The sequence below is a fragment of the Urocampus carinirostris genome, chromosome 13, assembly GCF_059441175.1.
Source record: "Urocampus carinirostris isolate Australia breed hairy pipefish chromosome 13, RoL_Ucar_1.0, whole genome shotgun sequence".
Classification (NCBI taxonomy): domain Eukaryota; kingdom Metazoa; phylum Chordata; class Actinopteri; order Syngnathiformes; family Syngnathidae; genus Urocampus; species Urocampus carinirostris.
In genome coordinates, this window is record NC_142361.1 from 9,898,676 (window position 1) to 9,924,424 (window position 25,749).

The 25,749-nt window shown below is 37.9% G+C and overlaps 1 protein-coding gene across 2 annotated transcripts in view; it reads left to right on the forward strand.

The window, feature by feature from the left end:
• LOC148353698 (SH3 and PX domain-containing protein 2A-like) overlaps positions 1–25,749 on the forward strand; it is an 88,528-nt gene that overhangs the window by 10,620 nt on the left and 52,159 nt on the right. For both annotated transcript variants that reach the window (XM_088351318.1, XM_088351319.1), the window contains exons 3-5: positions 7,863–7,938; positions 14,412–14,488; positions 16,963–17,054. In XM_088351318.1, coding sequence (XP_088207444.1) covers positions 7,863–7,938; positions 14,412–14,488; positions 16,963–17,054 — 245 coding nt within the window. The remainder of the gene's footprint in view (positions 1–7,862; positions 7,939–14,411; positions 14,489–16,962; positions 17,055–25,749) is intronic.

The window sequence follows — 25,749 nt, forward strand, 5'->3', positions numbered from 1 at the left end:
ACGATTGAATCAAAAATTAGGGCAGCACGGCGGCGCAGTGGTTAGCGCGTGTGCAGCACAGTTCTGAGGTCATGAGATTGAACTTCCTGTGTGGAGGTTGCATGCTCTCACCATGCTTGCGTGAGTTTCCTCTGGGCACTCCGGTTTCCTCCCACATTCCAAAAACATGCATGTCAGGTTAATTGGCCTGTCCAAATTGTCCTTTGGTGTGAATGAGCGGGCAAATTGTCTGTCCCTGTGTGCCCTGTGACTGGCTGGCAACCAGTTCAGGGTGTCCACTGCCCACTGCCCGAGGATGGCTGGGATGGGCTCCAGCACCTGCGATCCTACTGAGGATAAGCGGAACAGACAATGGATGGATGGATAAAAAAATTAACTCGAGAAGCCAAAAAATTCTGACTAAATAAACAGATAAATGAAGAAGTTAATTAATCATGGCTAAATAAATGATGTAAAATATATAAATGAGAGAAACAATAAAGATGTTATAAATGAAGTACTCATACAATTATATATGCAGGGACACCTTTCAACATTGCAACCCTGTACAAACCTAATGGATGTTGGTAGGGTTTGGTAGTTGTATGGTGCCCTTTTGTCGATGGAGAATGGTCTTGCAATGTCAGTTATTACAGTTCAATACAACATAGTCAGAACGTAACTTGTATGTTTCTTTGGTAAGTTGGGTTAAGCAAGCTAAAGTCAAGAGAATAAGAGAAGACATTTGGTCGGACAAAGCACCTGCTCACATAGCTCAGAGCATTTGATATTTCTTTCAATAGAAGAATACCATCTCGACCTCAACTTAAGCAAGTATTAATTTTTAAACTGTTCTCTAAAGTTCATTAATTCTGTTGATCTATTCTGCTTGGTGAACCCACTTCTTTGTCAGCCTTTGGAACTTTAACAGAGGAAACCCTTTGTTCTCTGGTCCCGAGCTAATATCCAGGAAACGCGTCTCTATGTTTGACGGAAACAAGACTTTTCTCTCACGTTTCTGTCAAATGTTCGTTATAATGTTTATACATATTTGCTAGTTTCTGTTTTTTTAATGACCATGGTTGTCTGTCAGAATCAGCACACAGCAGCTGTACACACAAACAGTGTGGGAAAAGTGTATTTTATTTAAACAACCTGGTGGAGTCTTGAGTGGCTATATTTTGATCGGCATTGAGCAGGTGCACTTTTGGAAACGGGTGAAGTAAATTGAGGTCAGATTAGTAAACTAAAACCAAGGGAAGGGGGATGTGGTGAGGAATAGCACTGACAGATCCTTTCTAAACTTATGTCGGAGAGCTGTTGAAAAAAGGCTGTCAGTGTTTTGAATTGATCATGTTCCAAATATCTGAATATTTCTGTTCTGAAAATAAATCTTTTGTTTGTGCGTTTGCTAACTATCACCATTAACCCAATTTTCTGTTTTTCTGCACAATCTCTTGCGCTTGATTAGCTGACTAGCGGAATAAAGAGCTAGTGGACTGAAATGTGTTCACCATGTCATAATATAACTATCAATTCACTAGAGAACAAAGAAAGGTCACAGAGTGGGTGATTATCAACAGGCAGTGTTTAAAATCTGTCAAAAGTGCCTGGAAGAGTGAGATTCAGTTTGTGTTATTAAAGTTTTAGAGTTGTACAGTAGTGCACTTAGCATAGCTCAAACAGACCCTCCAGGTAATAATTATCATTATTTACCCCTTCACCTATTTTCTTCCACATTGCTTAGTTTAAATGCCATTTGCTTTCCCGAATATATGTGCAGGCTTAGCACATTAACCGGTTTTCATGTCGTAATAGTGCTGATAACCGATTTTCCAAAGCTAAAGCTAAAGGGAGTTTTCAACCTCCGCACTCTGCAGCCTCAGTGGATTGAGCACGTGGGCTTTCGACACATTCCACACCAGGATTTGGGAGTGCGCGACCTGGCTTGCCTTTGCCTTTTGGACCGAAACCTCCCCAAAAAGTCTTGTCAGCTGCCATTATTATCGGATTGCGGAGTCATATTGCGATCGGTCCAGCCCTGCCTGGGATTTTAATGCAAAACAGACCCTGCGATATGAGTGCCAATAGACTGATGTCTCTTAGAGTTTTACGAGGCAGTTGTTAATGTTGCTTCTGATTTTGAGGTCTGAATTAATGAAAACTCATCAAATGCTGTCCCAGAAAGAGGAGGTCAGTGCACTCTAATCTCTTTGTTGTAAACAAGTGTCAATTAGATGTTAAAACATAAGTCAGAGTTGAAATCCCTGCCCACATCAACATTCCTCCAAACTCCTCCTGACTAAGATTCTGAACACTTCCATTGTCTCGAAATAAATCAAGAGTTGTTTGTTTGCCTGTTGGTGCCAACCCATCCCAGTGAATTCAATTAACTGAAATGATTTAAATTTTGGGAGTGGTATCTCAGATGTGGGTACTTTACTTGTAAACACTTTAAGTAAGCCTTGCCATTTAAAAACATATCTTAAAAAATTGCATCGCTTCAAAATCAAAGCACTTGGGATCCTTGTAAAGTTCAGAAAATTCCTTTTTTTCATTAACAACTGCTCTTTTAAAATATTTTTCTTTTTCAATTTTTTTTTATCTTTATCTACAAAGATTAAAATGTATTAATTGAAAAGTGAGCAAATATCACATAATTTTGATGATTCAAACTTTATATTATCTAATAATCAACTAACCTTAATGAATATTTTACATTTATTTATATTATATTAATTGATATTATATTAAAAAATATCATCATTTTTTTCTTATTGTTCTAAAATAATTACCATTATTTGCCTTGAAAAATAGGCACCATAATTATTAAAATAAGAAAGGTAATCTGATAACCAAAATACAAATTTTGCTAATTTAAAGAAAACTTATTTTTACCAAAATCTAAAAATGATCAAAAACATTTTTTTAAAAAGCCACTATAGGGCCGGTCACACAGACATTTGCGGCTGAATCACGGCCAGAAATTTCTGCCTGTGAGGCGGACGCTATTGGACGCTTTGAGATCGCCATACAGACGAGATACAGCAGTGCTTAACATGCTGTCGGAAATTCGCGCGCGGCTGGCAGCGCGAAAAAGTTTTGCGGTGCTCAATTTTTCAGAGCGCGGGTACACAGCCTTTCACGAGCGTATCGAGGCTGAACCACGGCCAGAAATCTCTGGCCGTGAAGCAGACGCTGTTGGGCGCTGTTGGACGTTTTGAGACCGCCATATAGACGAGATACAGCAGTGCTTTACTCGCGGTTGGAAATTCACACGCGGTTGGCCGCGCGAAAAAGTTTTGAGCTGCTCAAAAGTTTTGAGCTGCTCAAAAGTTTGAGCACGTGTTAAACCGCGTGCCGCACACGTGGTCAACACAAGGTAATGACGCAGAAATGACGCGGAACGACGTGCTCTGGCCGCGGCCAGGGCGTGGTTACACATGGGTAGGACGGGAAATTTCAGCGGGTAATCGTGGGTGGAGCATGGTAATAGCATGTTCTGCGCCTGTATCGCGGTGTTATTACGTAAAATTAGCGTGTTACGCATGTGACAGTCAAACGCCTTTCTCCGCGTATATACAGCGCGATTTGCCGAGCACACGTTAGTTGTGCTCGAGACGTCAAGGGGGTGAACATGGATCCCCGTCAGCGTAGTGACCTCGTCTTAATCCATTTTTATTTCTTGACATTTCTTTTCAAGATAATAAAATAAAAATGATGCCATAGCTTGGAATCTTGATCTTCACGGGACTGTCTTGAGCGGTTATGATTTCTACAGCCCGGTGTTATCCGAGAAATGCATCCCTGCCGAGATTTGCATCCCCTCGCTACTACAACCACTTTGACCTCGTTTTATCTCACTTTTAGGGAATGTAATGGCGAACATATAACCAAAACCACTTCGTCTTGCATTTGTTGGGAATGTAATACAACTTAAACCATTCCGTCTTTGTTTTTGTTGTGAACGTAATCGAACGGTAAATCCTCCCCCCCTCGCGTGAACGCGCATTCTGCTGCGCTTCCAACAAAAGCGATCGTATTCTATATAAAACGCTTATTAAAACAATAAAGCGAGCTAATTATAACAATTGGGAGATCCTAGTCTATATAAAGCGTTTATTTAAACAATAAAGTGCGATCGTATTCTACAAAATGCGTTTGTTAACGCGGATGAAAAAGTCACCAACGTCAATGCATGCTTCCAACAAAAGCGATCGCAGCAGAATGCGCGTTCACGCGAGGGGGTGGGGGGGGTGGTTGTTTTGCGTAGGAGTCGGATTTGGGCACAACACCGGCTCGGGAGCTTTTATACCCATGGTCCACACGAGAAAATGACGCAGAAATTACGCGATGAGGAAGCGGAACAGTCGCCGGCGTCTGTTTTGCGGGCATACCACCGATGAACAGCGGGTTGGCCAATTTTGCGCATTTTACATCGCAGGCAACCACGGGCAAAAAAAAAAACGCAAAATTTTAGCCGTGATTCAGCCGCAAACGGCTGTGTGACCGGCCCCTAACTTCCATAACGAACAATTGACTAGTATTAGTTTAAAGTCAAATGCTATCTCTGATAAATATGTGTCAACAATGCCCAACTGAGTTCAGAGAGCCAATATACCTTGATTTCCACCATGCCTATGTGCTTTTATCTTCCTTTAAGCAAAGCTGTTTGTGGTGGAACACGTTAGGTAGTAGGAATGGGAGGTGGTGGGGAGTGACCTGCGTTATTTTTGTTGGTTCTATTCGTTAGTGTATCATGAAAATTGTAAAATTAGGAATAGGCCTGATTCCAGAACAGTCCAAACACCAACCTAAACCCCAAGAAAAATAAAAAATAAAAGAGTATATTTTAGCATGTCTAAGAAATGCTTATACTTGCATGCGCAAGATTTATCTTTTTGATCAGTCAGTATATATTGTCAAAGATATACTTCAGTGAAGCTTTGTGAAGTTAGGCTGAACTTGACTGAAAAAATATTTAACTCAGGGTACACAGATGAAAATTAGGTTCGGAAACACTGTATTAAAGAGATTTTGTAGAGCACGATTAATGTGTTTTCTTTTTATTGGAATCACATTATGCTCTCCACTCTATGCTCTCCACTCCCATTGTTGCTTCCATGGAACATTTAGTAATGAAAGAAAAAACATTAAAAAAATATTAAATGTTTGCAATATATCACTGTGGATCTGCAATTGGCCAGCTGTGATCACACTTACACATTGAGACACCTGTTGTGCGGTCATATGTGCATACCCAGCTACATTCTACAGGTGATGTCATCATAGCTTACTGATGTCTGAAAGGTGCTGAGTGAACACTCCCTTCGCAGAGGGAGTCATATGTGTGTCCCACATTTGCCAAAGTAAGATTTTTGGAAGGGCACCACCATTTGTCACCTTCAAAATAAACCACCCTTCGGTTTATGTTAAAATAACTAAAATCCCCTGACACTTGTTTTTGGTCCATAGAGAAGCACCACCTCATCCGAAGACCCTTTTACAATGTGTTCTATGAGATTTTTTGAGTCAATTAGAAATTTAAGCCAAATTTAATATGGTTGAGGTTAAACTGACTCCTCATCAGAGTGACTCACTCAATCATTTTTTCCCCTCTTATCAGATGAGGTTTACCTCATTTGTCACATAAATGTTATTATGGGCCAGTTTTCTAGAAGCTCAGTACTCAGATCAGAGATCAGTGATCACTTCTCATAACATAATTGTTCCTTTTTTGTGCTTGTGTGTATATTTTTGTATGTGTGCATTTCTGCTCTTTGGTTTATGTCTTCCTAGAATGTTGGCTATTCCCTTGTATTTCCAAGCCCTAGCTGACTCGACTAGTCAAGAAACCTAGAATGATGAAAGGCAGATGTAGCAGTGTGATACTCCAAGACTTTATCTTATAAATTCAGTGTTCTGAAAAAGACACATACAAATTAAAAATGATTAAAAAACTAAGACACAAAATAATGGGGTGCTATGGTTGTGGGTCTGACATGTATGAGACCCTTCCTGGTTTGCTAGTCCATGTTCTCTCACCAAAGAAACCTTTCACTGAGGTCAGTGCCAATCTTCAGAAACTAAAAGAATAATGACAACATGATTAACAGAGGCAGAATGAATATCTTGGGAGGGGTTTCCCTCATTATATTTATTTCTAAAATCTTTGTTTATTCTACTGTGTCTTAGTCAACTGAAGTCATGTTTATTTGTATAGCCCGGAGTCACAAGAAGTCTCAAAGGGCTGTACAAACTATGACAGACTAGTAAAATACTTGAAATAATGTTTAAAATAAGCTAAATCTACCAATTAAATTAATTAATTTTGGGAATGTCTGCATTGTGTATTTAAAATGAATACCTCAAAGTCTTTTAGCTCAATGCTGAATGAAACAACCGAGCTAAAGAACAGCATTTAGCATTATTTAGTGTCTGAACCAGGGGTCTCCAACCTGGTGCCTGCAGACAGTTTCCAAGAACAGCTTTCCATTTTTTCTCTCGTAAAATAAATTTTTAACTGACATGATGTTTCAGTGATTGACTTGACTTCTGATAATAACCTTTTACGCCGATCAGTAACGTAAAGTAGCTCTGGGCTTCAAATCGGGTAGTGACCCCTACACTAAACATTATATATGTGGAAGAAAATAGCATTTACTTATTATTAGTTGTTAAATATAAAATTTCAATACAAGGAACATTACTGGAACAATACTGACTCATTGTAAAGATCTCACTTTATGTGGTGATAAACCAACCCCAAGTGAAACGCATGCTCCTTGGCAGTGGCCATTATTTTACTAACACAAATTGTGGTAGAAGCTGATGTTTTGGTTTTACTCGTAAAGATTTTTGAATGGGGTTTTGCTCATTCAAAGTAGGATGTTATTCTGACACAGCATTTTACTCTGAACGTTTGAACCCAATGACAATAGTCATCGTCTGCAAAGGAAACCACATCTCCAAACCCTTCACGTTTGAGAGGAGGGTAAATGGCGGTGGGGATTTTGTAAAGGTAGCAGACGAAGGAGCAGAAACCCAAACCACAATTTTCTGTTTGCTCACCTGGTAATTCTTGACTAGATTATATTCTCTTTGCTTTTGAGCGTGCTTGGCGCTCACACTGTTGCCCGCTTCACAAAGCACACCTGGAACAAATGTAAAAATGTCTTTCTTTTGGAATTGTATGACCTGAAAAAGGAAACTGAAACAATAACACTTATAAAAGTAACTCACACATATCTGCTTAGGTGCATTTGATTTGTGAACGCGATCTAGGGTAGAGAGTATTTTAGCACAGTCTCATACCACCCTGTCTGCTGCCCCAGAGATCAAAATGGCACACATTACGCCGTAGTTAAAGTGCTGTTGAAAATAATAGAAGTGCAATGTGACTAACAAGAATATCCCTGGTTTTTAGTATATATTTTATTGTTACATGCCAGACAAGTTAGCAGTAGGTGCAGTAGATTCTAAAAAAGCCAGACTCAGCATTCAGTATATGTGTTCAAATAAATAGCAGTCTTTGCTGTTGACTGCACAAACTCAAAAATATTTCGTATTCCCCCCCCCAAAAAATGTAGGGTTTAGCAACTTTATAACTGCTTCACATTTGTGTGGCATAGAGTCAACAAACTTGTGGCACCTTTCAGTTGTTATTTCACTCCACGATTGCGTAAAAACATTCTACAATTCATTTAAATTTCTTGGTTTTGCTTAACAAACAGCATTTTTATATCACCTTATATATTCTCAATTGGTTTGAGATCTGGGGATATGGATGGTTTGGAACCAAGTACTGAGAATGAGTGACGCAACCTTGTTGTAGTACGACAGATTTTGAATCTGTTGTTGATTTTCATACTTTACTCTTGCAGATGCGGATCCTGGACAAGTTTCCAATTGAAGGAGGACAAAAGGACCCCAAAAAGAGGATTATTCCTTTTTTACCAGGTGTTGAACCAACGAAGATTTAATGTCATCAATAGGCTGTTGTTAAATAGATTACATTTTTAACAACCTGAATATATATATATATATATATATATATATATATGTATATATATATATATATATATATATATATATATATACACACATATACTATATACACACACATATACATACGGGCAGCACAGCGGCGCAGTAGTTGGAGCACATTTCTGAGGTCATGAGATCGAACCTTCCTGTGTTGAGTTTGCATGTTCTTACCGTGCTTGCATGAGTTTCCTCCGGGCACTCCGGTTTCCTCCCACATTCCAAAAACACGCATATAATGTTAATTGGCCGGTCCAAATTGTCCCTAGGTGTGAATGAGCGAGTGAGTTGTCTGTCTCCCCTGCCCACTCCCCGAGGATGCCTGGAATGGGTTCCAGCACCTCTGGCACCCCACATATATATAAATATATTTAAATATATATTTATATATATATAATCCTTTGTCCCAAGACGACCGCTTCACGACCTACTTTAATTCCGGATATTTAAAAAGGAATTTGATCAAGTGGTCCATTTATAAATATGAAATATAACATATAAATGTAGATGTCTGCATACATATTTATATGCATACATATTTATATCTAAATACTTATGGGAACATTTGAATAAACCTACGTTGTCTTTTTTCTCATGTATTTAAGAGGTATCAGATGTTAGACCCTGTACCTTCGGACACAAAAATCCATCATCAATCATCATCGATCAATCATTTTTTTCTTGTATTCCAGCCTCTCACCTGATTTTTTTAACCCAATGCAGCCTCGCAACTCCACGCCTGACTTAATACAACGTTTTGTTGTATTTATGGCATATTTACTGCTTAATTTCTGAAGCTTCTTTAGTTGTCAGCAGAAAGTAGTCGTAAAATTTGCGATCCAGAGACTCGAGATGTGTGCTTAAGGAAGCACGGACTTAAGCTTGGTTTGTTTATAGAGGGTCTTAACCACAGCTAGATATAAAATAAAATAAGTCATACATTTAGGACTACAATTCTAAGTAATATTTGAACTAGTAGTTTTTGATTGCACTCATTGACAGCTAGTTTTTGTTTTTGACCAATTATCAAGCTCTTCTGATTGTAGTGTTGTTTGCTTTAATGCAATTTTCTATTTTACCACAATACTGACTCTGTAAAACATTGTTTTGTTATCTCTTTTTCGGAACGTGATTTGGTTTTACACAAAAAAAAACATCGCTGACTAAATAGCACATATATGACTTGTCAATTCATCAAATAATTGCATACTATAAGAAGCAGACTTAAAATGTCAATATTTTCTTACCACTGTTATATGAACGGTCACTTTCTCAGATCAGGATTTACACTTGCTAGTAACTACCGTACCGTAAACACTTTGTTTAGCTGGATTCAGTTGACTATTATGAATGTCTCATGATGTCTTAGCCAATCCAGAGTCAGCGGAAATGAGCTAATTTCTTTTCACATTATGACGTCCTTGTAAAATGAATACTCTGAACATGTTTTACTTTAATGAGCAGGGAAAGTATTTTGTATGAATAGGACAAACTCCCTCTTTTATTTTTAATCCTTACAGCTTATTGTACTCTTGCAAGGCCAGCCATGTTGCATTGTTTTCCTTTTACGATCACTCCCTCCATCAGGAGGTTCTCAAGGAGAAATTGGTCTAATCTGATCAATGTAGGAATTGGAGTCAAGGCTGGACGGAGCTATAGAAAGATCCTTTGTGAGAAAAAACGGACAGCTTAAATCTCGTCGATGCTATTTTTGGATTTTGTCCACTAAATGTTGAAGCATTTCTTTGGAAACAAAGCAATGATAATTATTTATCTAACCATAAAACTGCTTGATTATCTAAAAACAATAAAATTACTTGGATGTAATTGTGCATGCGGACACAAATAAAATGCATCTTCTCAATTTGTTCCTCCCCATTTTCATATTTGTTGATGGGGCAACCTCTTCTTCATTAATCAAAAGCACTAATTTAATTACAAGTCATCACAACAGCCTTGCCCAACATACTCTGTTTATGTGATCAAAAGCTTGTTTTATTGCCTTGATGCACAAACTGAATGTTCACTACAGTGCATCTTATTAGCTCATGACCTTGTCTTAATTGGATATACACATTAAGCCTAATTAGTTGTTTCAAAGCAGAGTATACTTCAGTTCAACAATAGGTATATATATGTGTGTGTATATATGTATATATATATATATATATATATATATATATCTCATCTCATTAGCCGTACCGCTTATCCTCATTAGGGTCGCGGGGGGGCTGGAGCCCATCCCAGACATCTCCGGGCAGTGGGCAGGGGACACCCTGAACTGGTTGCCAGCCAATCGCAGGGCACACAGGGACAGACAACTCATTCGCTCATTCACACCTAGAGACAAGTTGGACCGGCCAATCCACCTGAAATGCATGTCTTTGGAATGTGGGAGGAAACCAGAGTGCCCGGAGTAAACCCACGCAAGCACGGGGAGAACATACAAACTCCGCACAGGAAGTCCGGTAGCTGGATTTGAACCCACACAAGAGGTTCATATATATATATATATATATATATATATATATATATATATATACATACAGTATATGTACTGTATGTATGTATGTATGTATGTATGTATGTCCATCCATCCATCCATTGTCTTCCGCTTATCCGAGGTTGGGTCGCGGGGGGAGCAGCCTTAAAAGGGAAGCCCAGACCTCCCTAACCCCAGCCACCTCCTCAAGCTCATCCGACGGGACCCCGAGGCGTTCCCAAGCCAGCCGAGAGACATAGTCTCTCCAACGTTTCCTGGGTAGCCCCCGGGTCCTCCTGCCGGTTGGACATGCCCGGAACACCTTCCAAGGGAGGCGTCCAGGAGGCATCCTTATCAGATGCCCGAGCCACCTCAACTGGCTCCTCTCAACGCGTAGGAGCAGTGGCTCTACACAGAGTTCCTCCCGGATGACTGAGCTTCTCACCTTTTCTCTAAGGGAGAACCCAGCCACCCTGCGGAGGAAACTCATTTCGGCCACTTGTATCCGGGGTCGTGTTCTTTCGGTCATGACCCAAAGTTCATGACCATAGGTGAGGGTAGGAACGTAGACCGACCGGTAGATCGAGAGCTTTGCCTTTCGGCTCAGCTCCCTCTTCACCACGACGGACCGGTACAGGGTCCGAAATGACGGCAGACGCTGCACTGACGTGTCTGTCTCAGAAAATTAGAATATTGTGATAAAGTTCTTTATTTTCTGTAATGCAATTAAAAAAACAAAAATGTCATACATTCTGGATTCATTACACATCAACTGAACTATTTCAAGCCTTTTATTATTTGAATATTGCTGATTTTGGCTTACAGCTGAAAAAAACTCAAAAATCCTATCTCAAAATATTAGAATACTTCCTCAGACCAAGTAAAAAAAATAATTTTATAACAGCAAAACTAAATCAAACATTTGAAAATGTCCATTGATGCACTCAGTACTTGGTTGGGAATCCTTATGCACGGATTACTGCATCAATCCGGCGTGGCATGGAGGCAATCAGCCTGTGGCATTGCTGAGGTGTTATTGATGCCCAGGATGCTTCGATAGCGGCCTTCAGCTCATTTGCATTTGTAGGTCTGGTGTCTTTCATCTTCTTCTTAACTATACCCCACAAATTCTCGATGGGGTTCAGGTCAGGGGAATTAGCAGGCCAATCAAGGACAGTGATGCCATGGTCAGTGCACCAGTTACTGGTGGTTTTGGCACTGTGGGCAGGTGCCAGATCATGCTGGAAAATGAAATCCTCATCTCCATAGAGCTTTTCAGCAGATGGAAGCATGTAGTGCTCTAAAATCTCTTGGTACACAGTTGCATTTACTCTGGACTTGATGAAACACAGTGGACCAACACCAGCAGCTGACATGGCTCCCCAAACCATTGCTGACTGTGGGAACTTCACACTGGATTTCAAGCAACTTGGATTTTGCTCTTCTCCAGCCTTTCTCCAGACTCTGGCGCCTTGACTTCCAAATGAAATGCAAAACTTGCTTTCGTCTGAAAAGAGGGCCTTGTGACCACTCTGCAACTGTCCAGTGCTTCTTCTCCATAGCCCAAGTCAGACGCTTCTTCCGTTGTCTTGAGTTCAGAAGTGGCTTGACCATGGGAATACGGCTATTGTAGCCCATTTCCCGGACACGTCTGTGAACTGTGGCTTTTGATACCTGGAATCCAGCTTCAGCCCACTGTCTTTGAAGCTCCCTCAAATTCTGGAAGCGGCTCTTCTTCACAATTTTGTTAAGGCTGCGGTCATCTCTCTTGGTTGTGCAGCGTTTCCGGCCACATTTTTCCCTTCCAACAGACTTTTTGTGGATATGCTTTGAAACTGCACTCTGTGAACAGCCTGCTCTTTGAGAAATTTCATTTTGTGTCTTACCCCCCTGATGAAGGGTATCAATGATGGTCCTCTGGACAGCAGTCAGATCAGCAGTCTTCCCCATACTTGTGATTTAGTTTACTGAACCAAGCTGAGTGTTTTTAAGGCTCAGGAAACCCTCGCAAGGTGTTTCGAGTTAATTAGATGATTCAGGTGATTAGTTGAATAGCCTACTTGTATACTTTTTCATGATATTCTAATATTTTGAGATAGGATTTTTGAGTTTTCTTAAGCTGTAAGCCAAATTCAGCAATATTAAAATAATAAAAGGCTTGAAATAGTTCAGTTGATGTGTAATGAATCCAGAATGTATGACATTTTTGTTTTTTTAATTGCATTACAGAAAATAAAGAACTTTATCACAATATTCTAATTTTCTGAGACAGTCCAGTATATGTATATATATGTATATATATATATGTATGTATATATATGTGTATATATATGTATATATATATATGTATATATATATGTATGTATATATATATATGTATATATATATATATATATATATATATATATATATATATATATATGTGTATATATATATGTGTATATATATATGTGTATATATATGTATATATATATATGTGTATATATATGTATATATATATATGTGTATATATATGTATATATATATATGTATATATATATATGTGTATATATATGTATATATATATCTCATCTCATCTCATCAGCCGTACCGCTTATCCTCATTAGGGTCGCGGGGGGGCTGGAGCCCATCCCAGTCATCTCCGGGCAGTGGGCAGGGGACACCCTGAACTGGTTGCCAGCCAATCGCAGGGCACACAGGGACAGACAACTCATTCGCTCATTCACACCTAGGGACAATTTGGACCGGCCAATTCACCTGAAATGCATGTTTTTGGAACGTGGGAGGAAACCGGAGTGCCCGGAGGAAACCCACGCAAGCACGGGGAGAACATACAAACTCCGCACAGGAAGTCTGGAGCTGGATTTGAACCCACGACAGGTTCCCATGACATGAACTGTGCCGCACGAGCGCTAACCACTGCGCCGCCGTGCTGCCCATATGTGTATATATATGTATATATATATATGTATATATATATATGTGTATATATATGTATATATATATATGTATATATATATATGTGTATATATATATATTAGCACGTTGCCCCACGGTGCGGAGGTTCAGGGTTCAAGTCCATCTACCGCAGCCTCCCCTTGTGGAGAGCTATGTTCTCCCTGTGCCTGTGTGGCATGTCAGGTTCATTGGCTGGTCCAGATTGTCCCTACGTGAGAATGAGCGAGTTAGTTGTCTGTCTCTGTGTGCTCTGCGACTGGCTGGCAACCAGTTCAGGGTGTCCCCTGCCCACTGCCCAAAGATACAGATGCAAATATTAGACGATGGAGAAAACACATAGTTGTCCTGAAAGATCAAAATAAACGCTACAAAACAAGACGAGGGAAACAACTTTTTGGTGTATCTGATGATGACATTGAAATACGTTAAATCAATTATTGTAAATGTTATGTTGGTATTGTGTTCATCGTTTACGTTGTCAATAAATTATTTTATTTGTGTCTGCATGTATTCCACAAAATTTGTCACTTACAATGCTTAGTTTGAGCTGAGAAAAAGTGAAACCAAATTTATACTGATTTTAAAAAGAAAAAATACACATTATTTATGAATACATATATTTGGAAATACATTTGTAAAATAAGATAAGATAGTTATTACAATTAGCAAATGATCAACCTTGAAAAATATATAAAACATACATTAACACAACAACGAAAACCCTCAAAATTTGCTATATTGTCTGGTAACTGGGCAAGATTTTTTTTTCAGTTTACCAACAACAAAATATTATGTCTCTTACAAAGACAATAACGGAGGATTCAAATATATTCTTTTATCATACCGAGACAATCCCCCACTATTTCCATGGCCCTTCCGATGATTTTATCTGTGGTAATTATTTCTTTTTACAAACTAACCAATTTGATAATTTCTTGTTTGTCTGTAGGTAAGGTCCTATTTCGCCGAAGCCACATCCGAGATGTCGCCGTCAAAAGACTGAAGCACTTGGACAACTACTGCAAAGTAAGACCCAGTCTGCACATCTCTTCTACTCAGCTGTAATTGTCCTGTTACATATGTCCATAAATGTTATTTTATGGACTGTAAATGCTGTACAATTTTATGTCTTAGGTTAACGACCAACCATTTAACATGAGTGTCTGTGACAGGGACATGTTATCTCTTTGAGTGCTTTATTCGCAGAACACAAGTGCTCTGACTTTACAGGGCAGCTTTTTGGCATTTGTCTTCCCGTCCCAGGCCTGGACAGGAAAGCGAGTGCTCTATCTGCACTGCTCGTTTCCTGTAGCCAGCATAAATAGGCAGCCTTTAAAGGAAACCAAGGAAGTGGGGGCACGCTTGCTTCGAGTAGAATACATAGGGAAAGCACGAATGAATCAGCCAAGTTAACACACCGTGTAAGTTACCTGACCCCCGACTGTTGAGTCAGGCAGGAAGTGCAAGGCAGGTGTGGTGCCAAGCATGCATCACCCTTTTTCATTCAGAAATCTACAGCTGCCACAAGATCACACATGCAGATGAGTCAAAATTATTTTCACATTTGACAAAATTACCCGCCCAAGGACTATGGTCATTTTTAGGGTTCGAATGGGTGCTTAAAAGCCTTGAAAATACTTGAATTTTATGTTTTTGTTTTCAAAAATTAAATAGTGCCTGTGAATGCCTCAAATTTGTTCCCACGTTTCTCAACAACTGAGTTTAAAAATGATACCGACACTGCTCCCTGGTGGCTTGCTTTGCCATTGTGTTCTTCTTCTCTCGTTATTAACAGCAGCTGGTATTAGTTTGTATGGCATTGTCCTATGAAGCTTCACCGCCCCCTGCGGGTCGCGGCCAAGACCTACACGGGGTACTATAAATTGTGTATTAGTGCAAGGATTATATATCGATTATGGGCATTTATTATGGGCCATGCGAAAAATTAAGGTAGCGTTTCCGAGTAGTGGATTTTTACCCAACATCTATATAAAAAGACATTAGTCTTAACTCTTAGATGCAGACATTCCTGCACATACATTCTTTCATGAGTGGTGGTGGAAAAATAGTGCCCCCCCAAAAAATACTACTGCCATTATGTCATAAACATGTTTTATGAGAAATACCTGTACTATGACAAAATTACACCTTTTTTTATTAAAGACTTATTGGAAAGATTTTGAAGAAAAAAAATGTGGTCTTTTTTTACCTCACGTGTCTATCCAGGGGTTAAAAACAAATATATTCACTATTTACTCAAGATCTCAAAATCATGTCTTGATAAACGCACACGCAATATTAAACATCACATATATAAATTGCAGCTATATTTGTGGCACTGCAAAATTAATGATTCAAACTGGATTTCTTCTTTTAAATGACAATGTAAAGTTCAGCTTTGAAAGTTCTTAAAAAGTGCTTTAATTTGGCCATGAAAAGGTGTATGAACCCTATTATTTGTATAGCCCTTAATCACAAAAAGTCTTAAAATTAAACAAGCTTAATCATAAATTAATACAACCAAAACATTTCCAAGATCTAATAAATCCACAACATTTTAAAAAGCAAACATACCATACTATACACATAAATAAAGAAGAAAAAAAACACGTTTATATTATTATTATTACATTAATTGATATATCAATTAATTCAGATAGGAATGTAGTCTTATTCTTCTATTTTAAATTTTTACTCTTATCAATTTATCTACTTTTTTGATCCTGTTGTGGTATGAGAAATGCAACATACTTGACTTTATTGTGAAGTTCACTTATCAGTAACACATTTTTGACTTTTTGAATTTATATAAATGAAACCATAAACTTAATTTAATGGTTAACTGCACACTGGCGAAGCCCTTACAACTGATTTTGTCCAAATGATTTTCCTTAACTTAATTCTCTTGAAGAAAATTTCAGCAAGAAATGGACTTGTCAAAATGAAAGTTTAACATTGTTTTCTAGGTGAAAAGCCACAAGTTCTTTGGCACTAATAGCTGGCAGCAAAGTATTAAACAGGTCTAGTTGCCAGTAAATAACATTAGTTTTCACATTTCACTTTCCAGACCAAAATACATGACACAGTACCTCTTTTTATTGGCATTTTTTCCAGTCACTAGTTTCCTATTTTGACTTCCTTTGTGTTTATATCAAATTTTCCAGTCTTGTAACCTGATGAGCTCTTCTGGCTCTTTAAATGTCTTTCCCTAATGAAGTTTAGTGAAGATCACAGATGTGCCCTTCTCAAGATTGCCTTTAAATATGGCTTCCATAAGGTTTTGTATATGGCTCCAGAGCAGCTGGCTGAGACACATGAGTTGTATTCTATACAATCCCCGTGGGCTTCTTAGGTCTTCTTCCCACACTCCACCTGGTCCTCTCATCTCAATGACTGCAGTCACAATCTCTGACGCACCACTAGTGATTTCAGATTACACCCAACTTCTTATTGTTTGATATATGCCAAACAGAAGCTTTCTGCCTCCCTCCATCCTGCAGGCTCTGCTGAAGCTCCCCGCCCACATTTCCCAAAGCGAGGAGGTTCTACAGTTTTTTGAAACCAAGTCAGAAGACCTCAACCCTCCCACAGAGTGAGTAACTCATGCTATGTTCGCCCATTATACTGAGTCCTTAGATCATGTTGTTTTTGCGAGTTGGATCCAGATGAGTGAGATGGCCTGGAATTAAATGTGGCGTATGGCAGGCGTTATGTGATTCGAGTGTAATGTTTTGCGTGGCTTGGCGTCATTAATTGTCATGCTTGCAGTGTTACATTAGTTTAAGATGGTAGTAATTAAACTATGGCTCAGGGGCTCTTTTGCTGATCCAATTATTTGCAGTTTACCTTGAATCATCAGTTATGCTTCTCAAGGAAGATTTGTGATTGTGCCTAGGTGCCACAAGAAGGCAGCAAATCACTTCAAAAGAATTTGTGTCAACGAAATATTCTGTTGAGAAACCAAGTCACACAAATCTGCTTTACCTGAGGTTAATCATAAGCCTAAGCTATTATACGAGCACTTTACTCAAACAGTTTTAGGTCGTTACACCCAGTTTTTGACAACTAAATACAGGTCATACATTTTATTAAGGTGGAAAAAAATCTTAAAAAGAGGGCTTATATTTATAAAGATTTGTATCAATTAAAGGGGCAGTGTCTAACATTGAGTGCCTGCTAGTGGGACAAAAATACTTTCATTCAGTAAGGAAAAACATTTATTTGAATACCAGGCATAAATACACAAACTATCATACCAATTTCATTTTTCATTAAAAAAGAAATCAGAGGTTTGTATTTACTTTACATAGTGGTATCCTTACCTAGAAGTCACCGCCTTGTTTGTTTGGTATCTTGCTGCTTCACTGTGCTCCTGGCACTGGTTTTTGTTTGCAACAGACAATACAGTGCCATCTAGAGGTCAAATATTAGACCCTGGGGTTGTATTGATTTGTTTTCTTTTATATATGTGAAAAGTTTTACTAGACACTTAAAATCAGAAGAGAAGACATCAATTGATTTTAACTTGCGAGGAAGACGGAGAGAACCCAAACCTCAGTTAAAAAATTCCAACCCATTCTAAAGGCCCTTCCCTTAGCCCTCTTCTTGGATAACATTTCCTAGGTCCCACAAATAGCCCTAAAGGGTGTGGTCAAACAAAAATATAATTTGCAGATAGTTATAATGATGTGAACAGTTTATAATAGTCAAAACAATGAACATTATTGCCCAATAATAGGAAAAAAAAGGAACTATGCGATCTCCTTTGCAGCTGTCTAGTATTAAAAACAGAATAAAAGTATGACTACCATTTTTTCTTTTTTTTTTCTTTTTTAATAACAGTGAAAAATATTATACACCTAAAATGAGTCAAAACTTCTGAGCGGGTTGAATTTAATTTTTCTGTTTTTAGATAAAAGTTCTTATTGTGATAAATAATAATTCTCAAAACACATTTGTTGATATAAAGAATTCTCAAAGTAAATTCTTAATAAGAAGATAAATACAAATTTAAGAAAATAATTTATTTACATTTGGCAACATTATTGGCCATTTTACCTGAACAAAATAAGAGTATTTTTATGTTACATATTTTTTCCTCTATTTCCTAACTACTTTTTATAGTGTAGTAGCAACTATGGTAAGAAAATGTCATGGAATTATTCAGAATTCAAGTGAAAACATAAATGGTTTTCTCATCCTTCACATTAATTATCGTCATGTAAATGTTACTTTAATGTTAGTCCCTCTATTCAAAATTGTTCTTCTGAATAGCACTTGGTTCAAAATTGTCCTTCAACAAGCTTCCAAAATACTCATTATGTTTTTCCTTGCATTCTTCTCAACTTTATTTAAAAAGAAATTCACTTTCAAGAGAATATTACCGTACGAAAAAATATGTAATTTTTTTTACTGGATTAATTTCAGCATGCTGGAAAATGTCAGCGACCCTGAGATATTTTTGTTTTGCTTTTGTATGGGAAAAGCTAGACAGTCTTTGCAAAGCAATATTCTTAAACTTTTGTTTGGATGTCGATTTAAGTTTTGTTTTAGGTTTTTGCACAGGCGTTAATTTAAACTCTTCAGACCATGAATGTTGATGCTACAGTATCCCAGACCACTCAAGGGGAAAAACCTCTTGAGTCATTGTTCCGCATCCGCCTGGCCCACAGACTCATTCGCAGTAATCCTACTTCAAAGTTGGAACCAAGATATTTTTTTAGGGGGATGTAGAAACGTCATGCCATTCAGAGACTGACTGATTCTAAGATAAGTCATAGAAACAATTTTATGAGGCATTGGTTGACCCTTACAAAATTGACAGTATAATATTGCGTTCAATGGGTTCTCCAGTATTTAATGATCTATTGAAATATAGTATTTTTTCATTTGTAATCTTATACTGTTTTTTTTTTTTTTTTTTTTAAACTGAAGGAACCTAAAAACTCACCGTCTCATGCCATCTAGTGGCAAGCACTGATCCATAAAAAAGACTCACTGTTGTGTAGTCATGCAGTCACTAGAGAGAGCCAAATAGCTGGCCACACTTTTGTGTTATTTGCAGGCTGCATTCAATCAGAAATACAACTGCCAAACTTGTATCTTGTTGTTTTCATTAATATCCTAAGTACATGTTTACCCTGGAGTGTGATGTCTAATCTTCACCGCGTTGATATCAATGGCAATAAAGATCTGTACTGTTCTATTCTATTCTAATTTTTTCTATTCTATTTTATTCTGTTCTATTCTATTCTATTTTGAACTAATTTTCACTGAGGGCCACATCAGCTTAATGGTTGTCCTTAAAGGGCTTTACGTAATATATCAATAGAACTAAATGCAAATGAATGGTATGTAAAATGAATGTAACTACTCCTTCATGTAAAACTTGTTATGTATTCACGTCCCAAACATTACTGTAGCATATAAAAAAATATCATAGCACATATATATTAGAAACCATGTATAACAAAATAACCACATTTTCTTGGACAATTTTTAGGATCATTTATTTCTTAATTCGAGCCACTGACATTGATATGGGAATAGTGGCATGTAGTAACACTTACCCGTTAATTTGCGGGGATTGTAGTCAACAGGCATTGTTGAAAATGCAGTGTTTTTGTTAAAGCACTCTTTTGACCCTTAATATTTAAACGCTCAGACATTTTAAGCTCTCGTGGGCCACATGAAATGATTTGGCCCCCAGGCTAAGAGTGTGACACATGTGATCTACTACTACTATTACCAAAATGGCAATATCACTCCTACTTGTGTTACCTCAGTGGTTTGCACTGCTACTATTGATATCAAAAACGATAATTGTAATATAAAAGGAACATACTTGTACTACGACTAGCACCACTACTACATTCACTATTTACACCACTACCTCTCAAATACCGACAGTGCTAATAAATATTAATGATGGCAGTAAATACCAACATGCAAAATTTCCATTTTTAACCTCAAACAGCATCATCCCTCTACTGCATCATAGACATAATAATGTTCTGAAAAGGGCAGTACTGTATTATTTATGCTGTTGTAAAATTGGGTGTTGTGCGATTTGCCATTTTAGCGCGTAATATTCACTCTATATTATGCTTGTTTCTGACAACAATGAATCTTTGGCCAACCTGTAGTCTGACGGCTTTGTGCAGCATTTAATGACTGCTAGTAAATTACGGTCCATCAATCCCCACAGAGACGAACCTTTTCTCCTTTTCTTCTCTCTGTTTAATCTTTCCAAATAACTTTTTGGAACCACCCAGACACTCCAGGACTTGGTCCAGCTCTGATGAAAGTATGCTTAATTCCTCTAAACGGCATCTTCTTTGCAAAACTGAGTCTGCCTACTTCAGCAGTGCTAATAATTTGCTCTCATAGTTAGTTTTCAATCAATTTAAGCGACTATGTGTGAGAACTGCTTTGCTGTTCTTTACATCTAGACATGCCAAAATGAACATATGAGTATGCTGTGTGGCCATAGCAGGCAAATATTAGAAGACCATCGCCCACTGTCTATTTTATATATTAGTTCAGCAGTTTATATTTCTGCATTGATTTAATTCTGACCACACATGGTAGGTTGACTGTGTTCATTTACCTTTTGAGAGCATTTGCCACTACCTGCGGACATTCTAATTAAGTGCATTTCCTGTATTTATGAGAAGGAAAGGATATTACTTAAACCCACCATCAACCTATTACTTAAATTTCAGTCTTGTGTCAGAAATTATACCCTATCTTCGATGACTCTAAGCTAGAAACAAAGGAAAGTAAATAAGTGTTGATTTGGGGATGGAAAATGCTCGTCTGTTACTAATAGGTAACAGTCTGTAATGGCCGTATGGTTGTATTTATACTGCCTTTATGTGACCAATGTGTACACATCCAAACAATCAGCAAAATTTGCAAAAAAATAAATAAAAAAAAAAGTGAAAACCATTTCTAATCCAACAATGTTTTACAGTGCTACCAAATCATACGAATAGTCCGTAGTTACAACAGTAGTTTATAACACATTACCAAATACTTATTTCTAAGGAAAACTATGAAATCTAGAATAAAAATTATCAAGCAAAGTTAATTCCTTGGCTATATATGGTACACTAGTGCATTTTGCCTTATTTTTGCAGTAACAGTTTTTTTTTGGTGTGGTTTCTTTTTAAGTGACATTGTCTAAGAACCACTTTCGACGCACTAATTCCCCTCGTAAATACTACTTTTAAACACATATCAAATGCTGTTTTTGTTTCTCAGGAACCATTTAAAAATATTGTTGCAGTGCTTCTGGTGAGACCTTTTAGGTTAATGCTAACAACACACTCAAGGAACATACAATTTTGAAACTTTTTTTTTTATCTGCATTCGCCATCTCCTGGCTTGTGACATCATTGCAGCCTAGCTCCTTATATTGTGCGTGCAAGTACGTGCATTTTTAGACAAGCTTGAATAAACTCTTCTTTCTTGGCGTTTAAGTTGACTTTTTGATTTTGCTTAAAACAGGCCCTTTCTAACTTTCACCATTTTCATGCTACACAAACAAATAAAGAACAAAAAAACGAGGGCACGAGTATAACGTTCCTCTCCAGCAGTCTCCCAGCCCAATGTTCTGCCCCAAACAGCTTTGCTCTAAGTAAAATAAAAGCAGATAGGTTTGGAGGAAAAGTGGCTGCACTGTATATTTGTTGTTGTATAAAGTGCTTTGTGAAAGTGTCTGCCCCCTTGAACTTTTCATTCACATGGATGTAGCCAAATACAGGGCCTTACTAGAAGAAAACATGTTGGAGTCTCCTAAAAACTTGAGTCAGGCACAGAGATTTATATTTCAACAGGAAAATGATCCAAACATAAAGCCAAATTTTGAAGGTAATTATTCACTAATAAATGTATCCCAGGTGTTTGAATGCACAAGACGAAGTCCAGACCTAAGTCTAGTCAAGAGTCCATGGGTAGAACTGAAGACTGATGTTCAAAAATGCTCTCAATCCAAACTCACAGACCTCGAGCTATTTTACAATGAAAAATGGGAAAGAATTTCAGTCTCTCCTTGTCCAAAACTGACTTCCAGCTGTAATTGCAACGAAACGTGGCACTGAAAAGTATTAATGCAAAGGGGCACAATAATATTGCATGCCCCTCCTTTCAGTATGTAATTTGTTAAAGAACATATTTTTATAAAATCCAATAAATTTCTTTTCACTCAATAATTGTGTTTTGCTTGTTGTCGATTATGTTTGAAGCCTGCAATGTGTCAAAAGATTGGAAAGTTCAAAAGGGGGCATATACTTTCGCAAGGTACAGTATGTTGCTGTGTACAAATATTGGTATTGGGACCGATACTAGTTTATCTTAAGTTATCTATACTCATAATGGTGGCTTAGTATCAGTATTGGCTACTCTCTCGTGGCCTTTTTACAGTCAGGGACGGATGAGAAATTAAGTGATTATCATATTGTATTATAATGTCATTAAGTCCATGCCTCTCTTTGAAAAATGTAACATTCGTATTATGTTTGCGTAATATAAAATATGTTATATCAGGTTTTTATTTCTTGCGGAGCAGAAAGGGATTGTATGTACTATTTTTACAGAATTGGTATCATCTATAGGTATCAGTGACTACTCAGGACTTGAGGATCGTTATCATTATCGGTCTTGAATAAATAGTATACAAATCATCTTGTTATTAATTTAAAACAAAATACATACATTGACATTCCTAGGCACTATATATATTTCATCTTTTATATAGGGTGACACTTTTGCAATTCAAGAGGTTTGACTGCAGTCGTGCTGTAAAATTAACACAGAACCCTACACGAACCCAATCAGTAGCCCTTCTTTACATTTCCCTTACCCTTTTTGATTGGTGTGCATTAAAGTATTCCTTTTTACCGACTCGTGTTTCCCTTTACACTTAGTTTTCCCACATGGGAGGTTATTAGTGGTTGCTGTTAGGTCAAACAGACACCATTTTCCCGCCGCAAGTTCACAGTGTCACTGACTTTGTTTGTGCATTTGTCTGGAGCTTTTAAACAATCAACACGCAATATTATAACAACTTCCTGAGCTGCCAGTTCCTCCCATTGAGGTTAATCCCAGGTCAAACTCAGTGTCTGTGTAATGTATATGTGGCGCACACTCGCACAGCAGTAATATTCCACGCATTCCATTTCTAGTAGGCCCACCAAAGATGACGCACGAACTAGATTAGTTTTCCAACTACAAGCGCCGGATCTATGATTTAATAATGAATGTGGGTACTGAGAAATGTACATTACTCAGACACGGTTAAGATAGCCAAACTCTTGAATGTTTGTCTGTTTTATGTGTTTCAAGGTGCTATCTCAAGCGTGTATACAAATGAGTTGTATACCTCACAGGACCGACACTTACTTTCCTATCATTTACACTCCTATACGTCTACCAAATAAATACCCATGTATTCATTTGACCAATCAACCAACCTACCTAAACTGCTAGCTATCTCGCTACCTACCTAGCTATTATCTGATCCCTCTACTACCTTTATACTGACAAGCTCCCTTCTAATAATTTTTACTTACCAACCTACCTGCCTACTTACCAACCTACCTGCCTACTTGCCTTCCTACTTACCTACCTACCTAACTAGGTTTTTTCTACAATAAAACAAATAAAAGACATACAACGGAATTTTATGGGCTTGTGTACAAGGCTGCAATGGTTTCACAAGTGGCTTTCAAAATAGCTGACAACCTACCCACAGGGCGGGAGACAGAGGTTAACGGAAAATTCCCAAGGCAGCAGCTCCACACCAGTCCTCCATCCAGACTGAATCCTATTTGATAAGATTTGAGGCTTACCTCTCAACAATGTAGAGACTGCATACCAATTAGATAAATGGATATATTGTGGCGATAAGTAAATAAAACAACAATTAAAAAAGTAAATAAGTACATTCAAATTTATGGACGATCATGAATTACATTGATTACCACTAAATGATTCAATAATTTATGTTTATAATATTTAAGTGTAGATTGCAAAAGCATGCAGCGAGCCAGAATTTGCATTCTTTGTCCAATCTCTGGAGGAATGTCCTGCAAACACTGCTCTAGAGAACACATACTCACCTAACAGGTCATCTACTTTACATCCATTATTTCATGTTTACGCCTTTCATGCGTCATGTCCACATTTGATGGTCCTGACGAGCCAACAAAAACATTTCAATGTCACATTCGAATTCAATTTTTTGCTGCAGCTCTGTTTTAATATTTAAGAATGTCTTTCTAATGAAGGCGGACTGGACTGTTATCTACGTCCCGTCATTTGGAATGTCTCCTTGGGGATTAGTTCGTATGTCCAGAGCAAGAGTGGGAGTTGGCCAAGTGTGACTTTATCTTAACACATGATTCCAGTTCTGATTTGGAGTCTGCTCAGGTTTTTGCCTGTCTTCTACTTTAATACATTTGCCCCTAAAATGGCAAATCTGTATTGAAGCTAAAGCCTTTAAAAACTGTCATGTAAGCCGTTATAGTTTTCTACAGCAATAAAAATACCCTAAATGTCATTAGATCATTGTTTCATAAAACACGAAAATATAAGATTTGCACAAAGCACAGTCGAATCTGGGTCACGGATCACAAAATATAGCCTACCCGGCTATTTAGCCTACTCATGGTTCACAGATACCTTAACGGCCCTGGTCGTCGGGGCACAACTGAGGATGAAACTCTTGACAGCTTTCTCCACTGTTGACGTTTCCTGGCCTAAGTTGGGGTCGTGGCAAAGTTGGCACCAGTCAATTTCTTGATGTTGTCGGCACAGTTCTTTTTATGTCTTTGTCTCCTTCTATCCCGTTTGACTGTGTCCTGGAAAATAATCTTCACCAGTCCTGATGTTCTTGTGACGTGACCATACCACTGCAAATTACGTCTGCACGCACAGTTAGCCTACTACTCTTTTCTTAAACACATGAAATACAGACAGTTGTTGGTTTACCCTCAAGACCTTCTTTTACAAATAATAATAAATTACTGTCAACACTCTTATATTCTAATACCTGCCTGTGCCCTTGACTGACGCCATCACTGAACAACACAGAGTGGCTAAAATTTAGCCTGCTATTACCCAGGCCACACTATGCTCATTTGCTGATGTTCATTAAACAGACACGACTAACAAAATCACATTAAATAAATCACATTAGATAACTCTTCAGAAATGACCTATGACTCAATATTTAAAAATATTTTATTTAAGTAGGCAGAGAATGTAGGTAATGTTAAATTTGC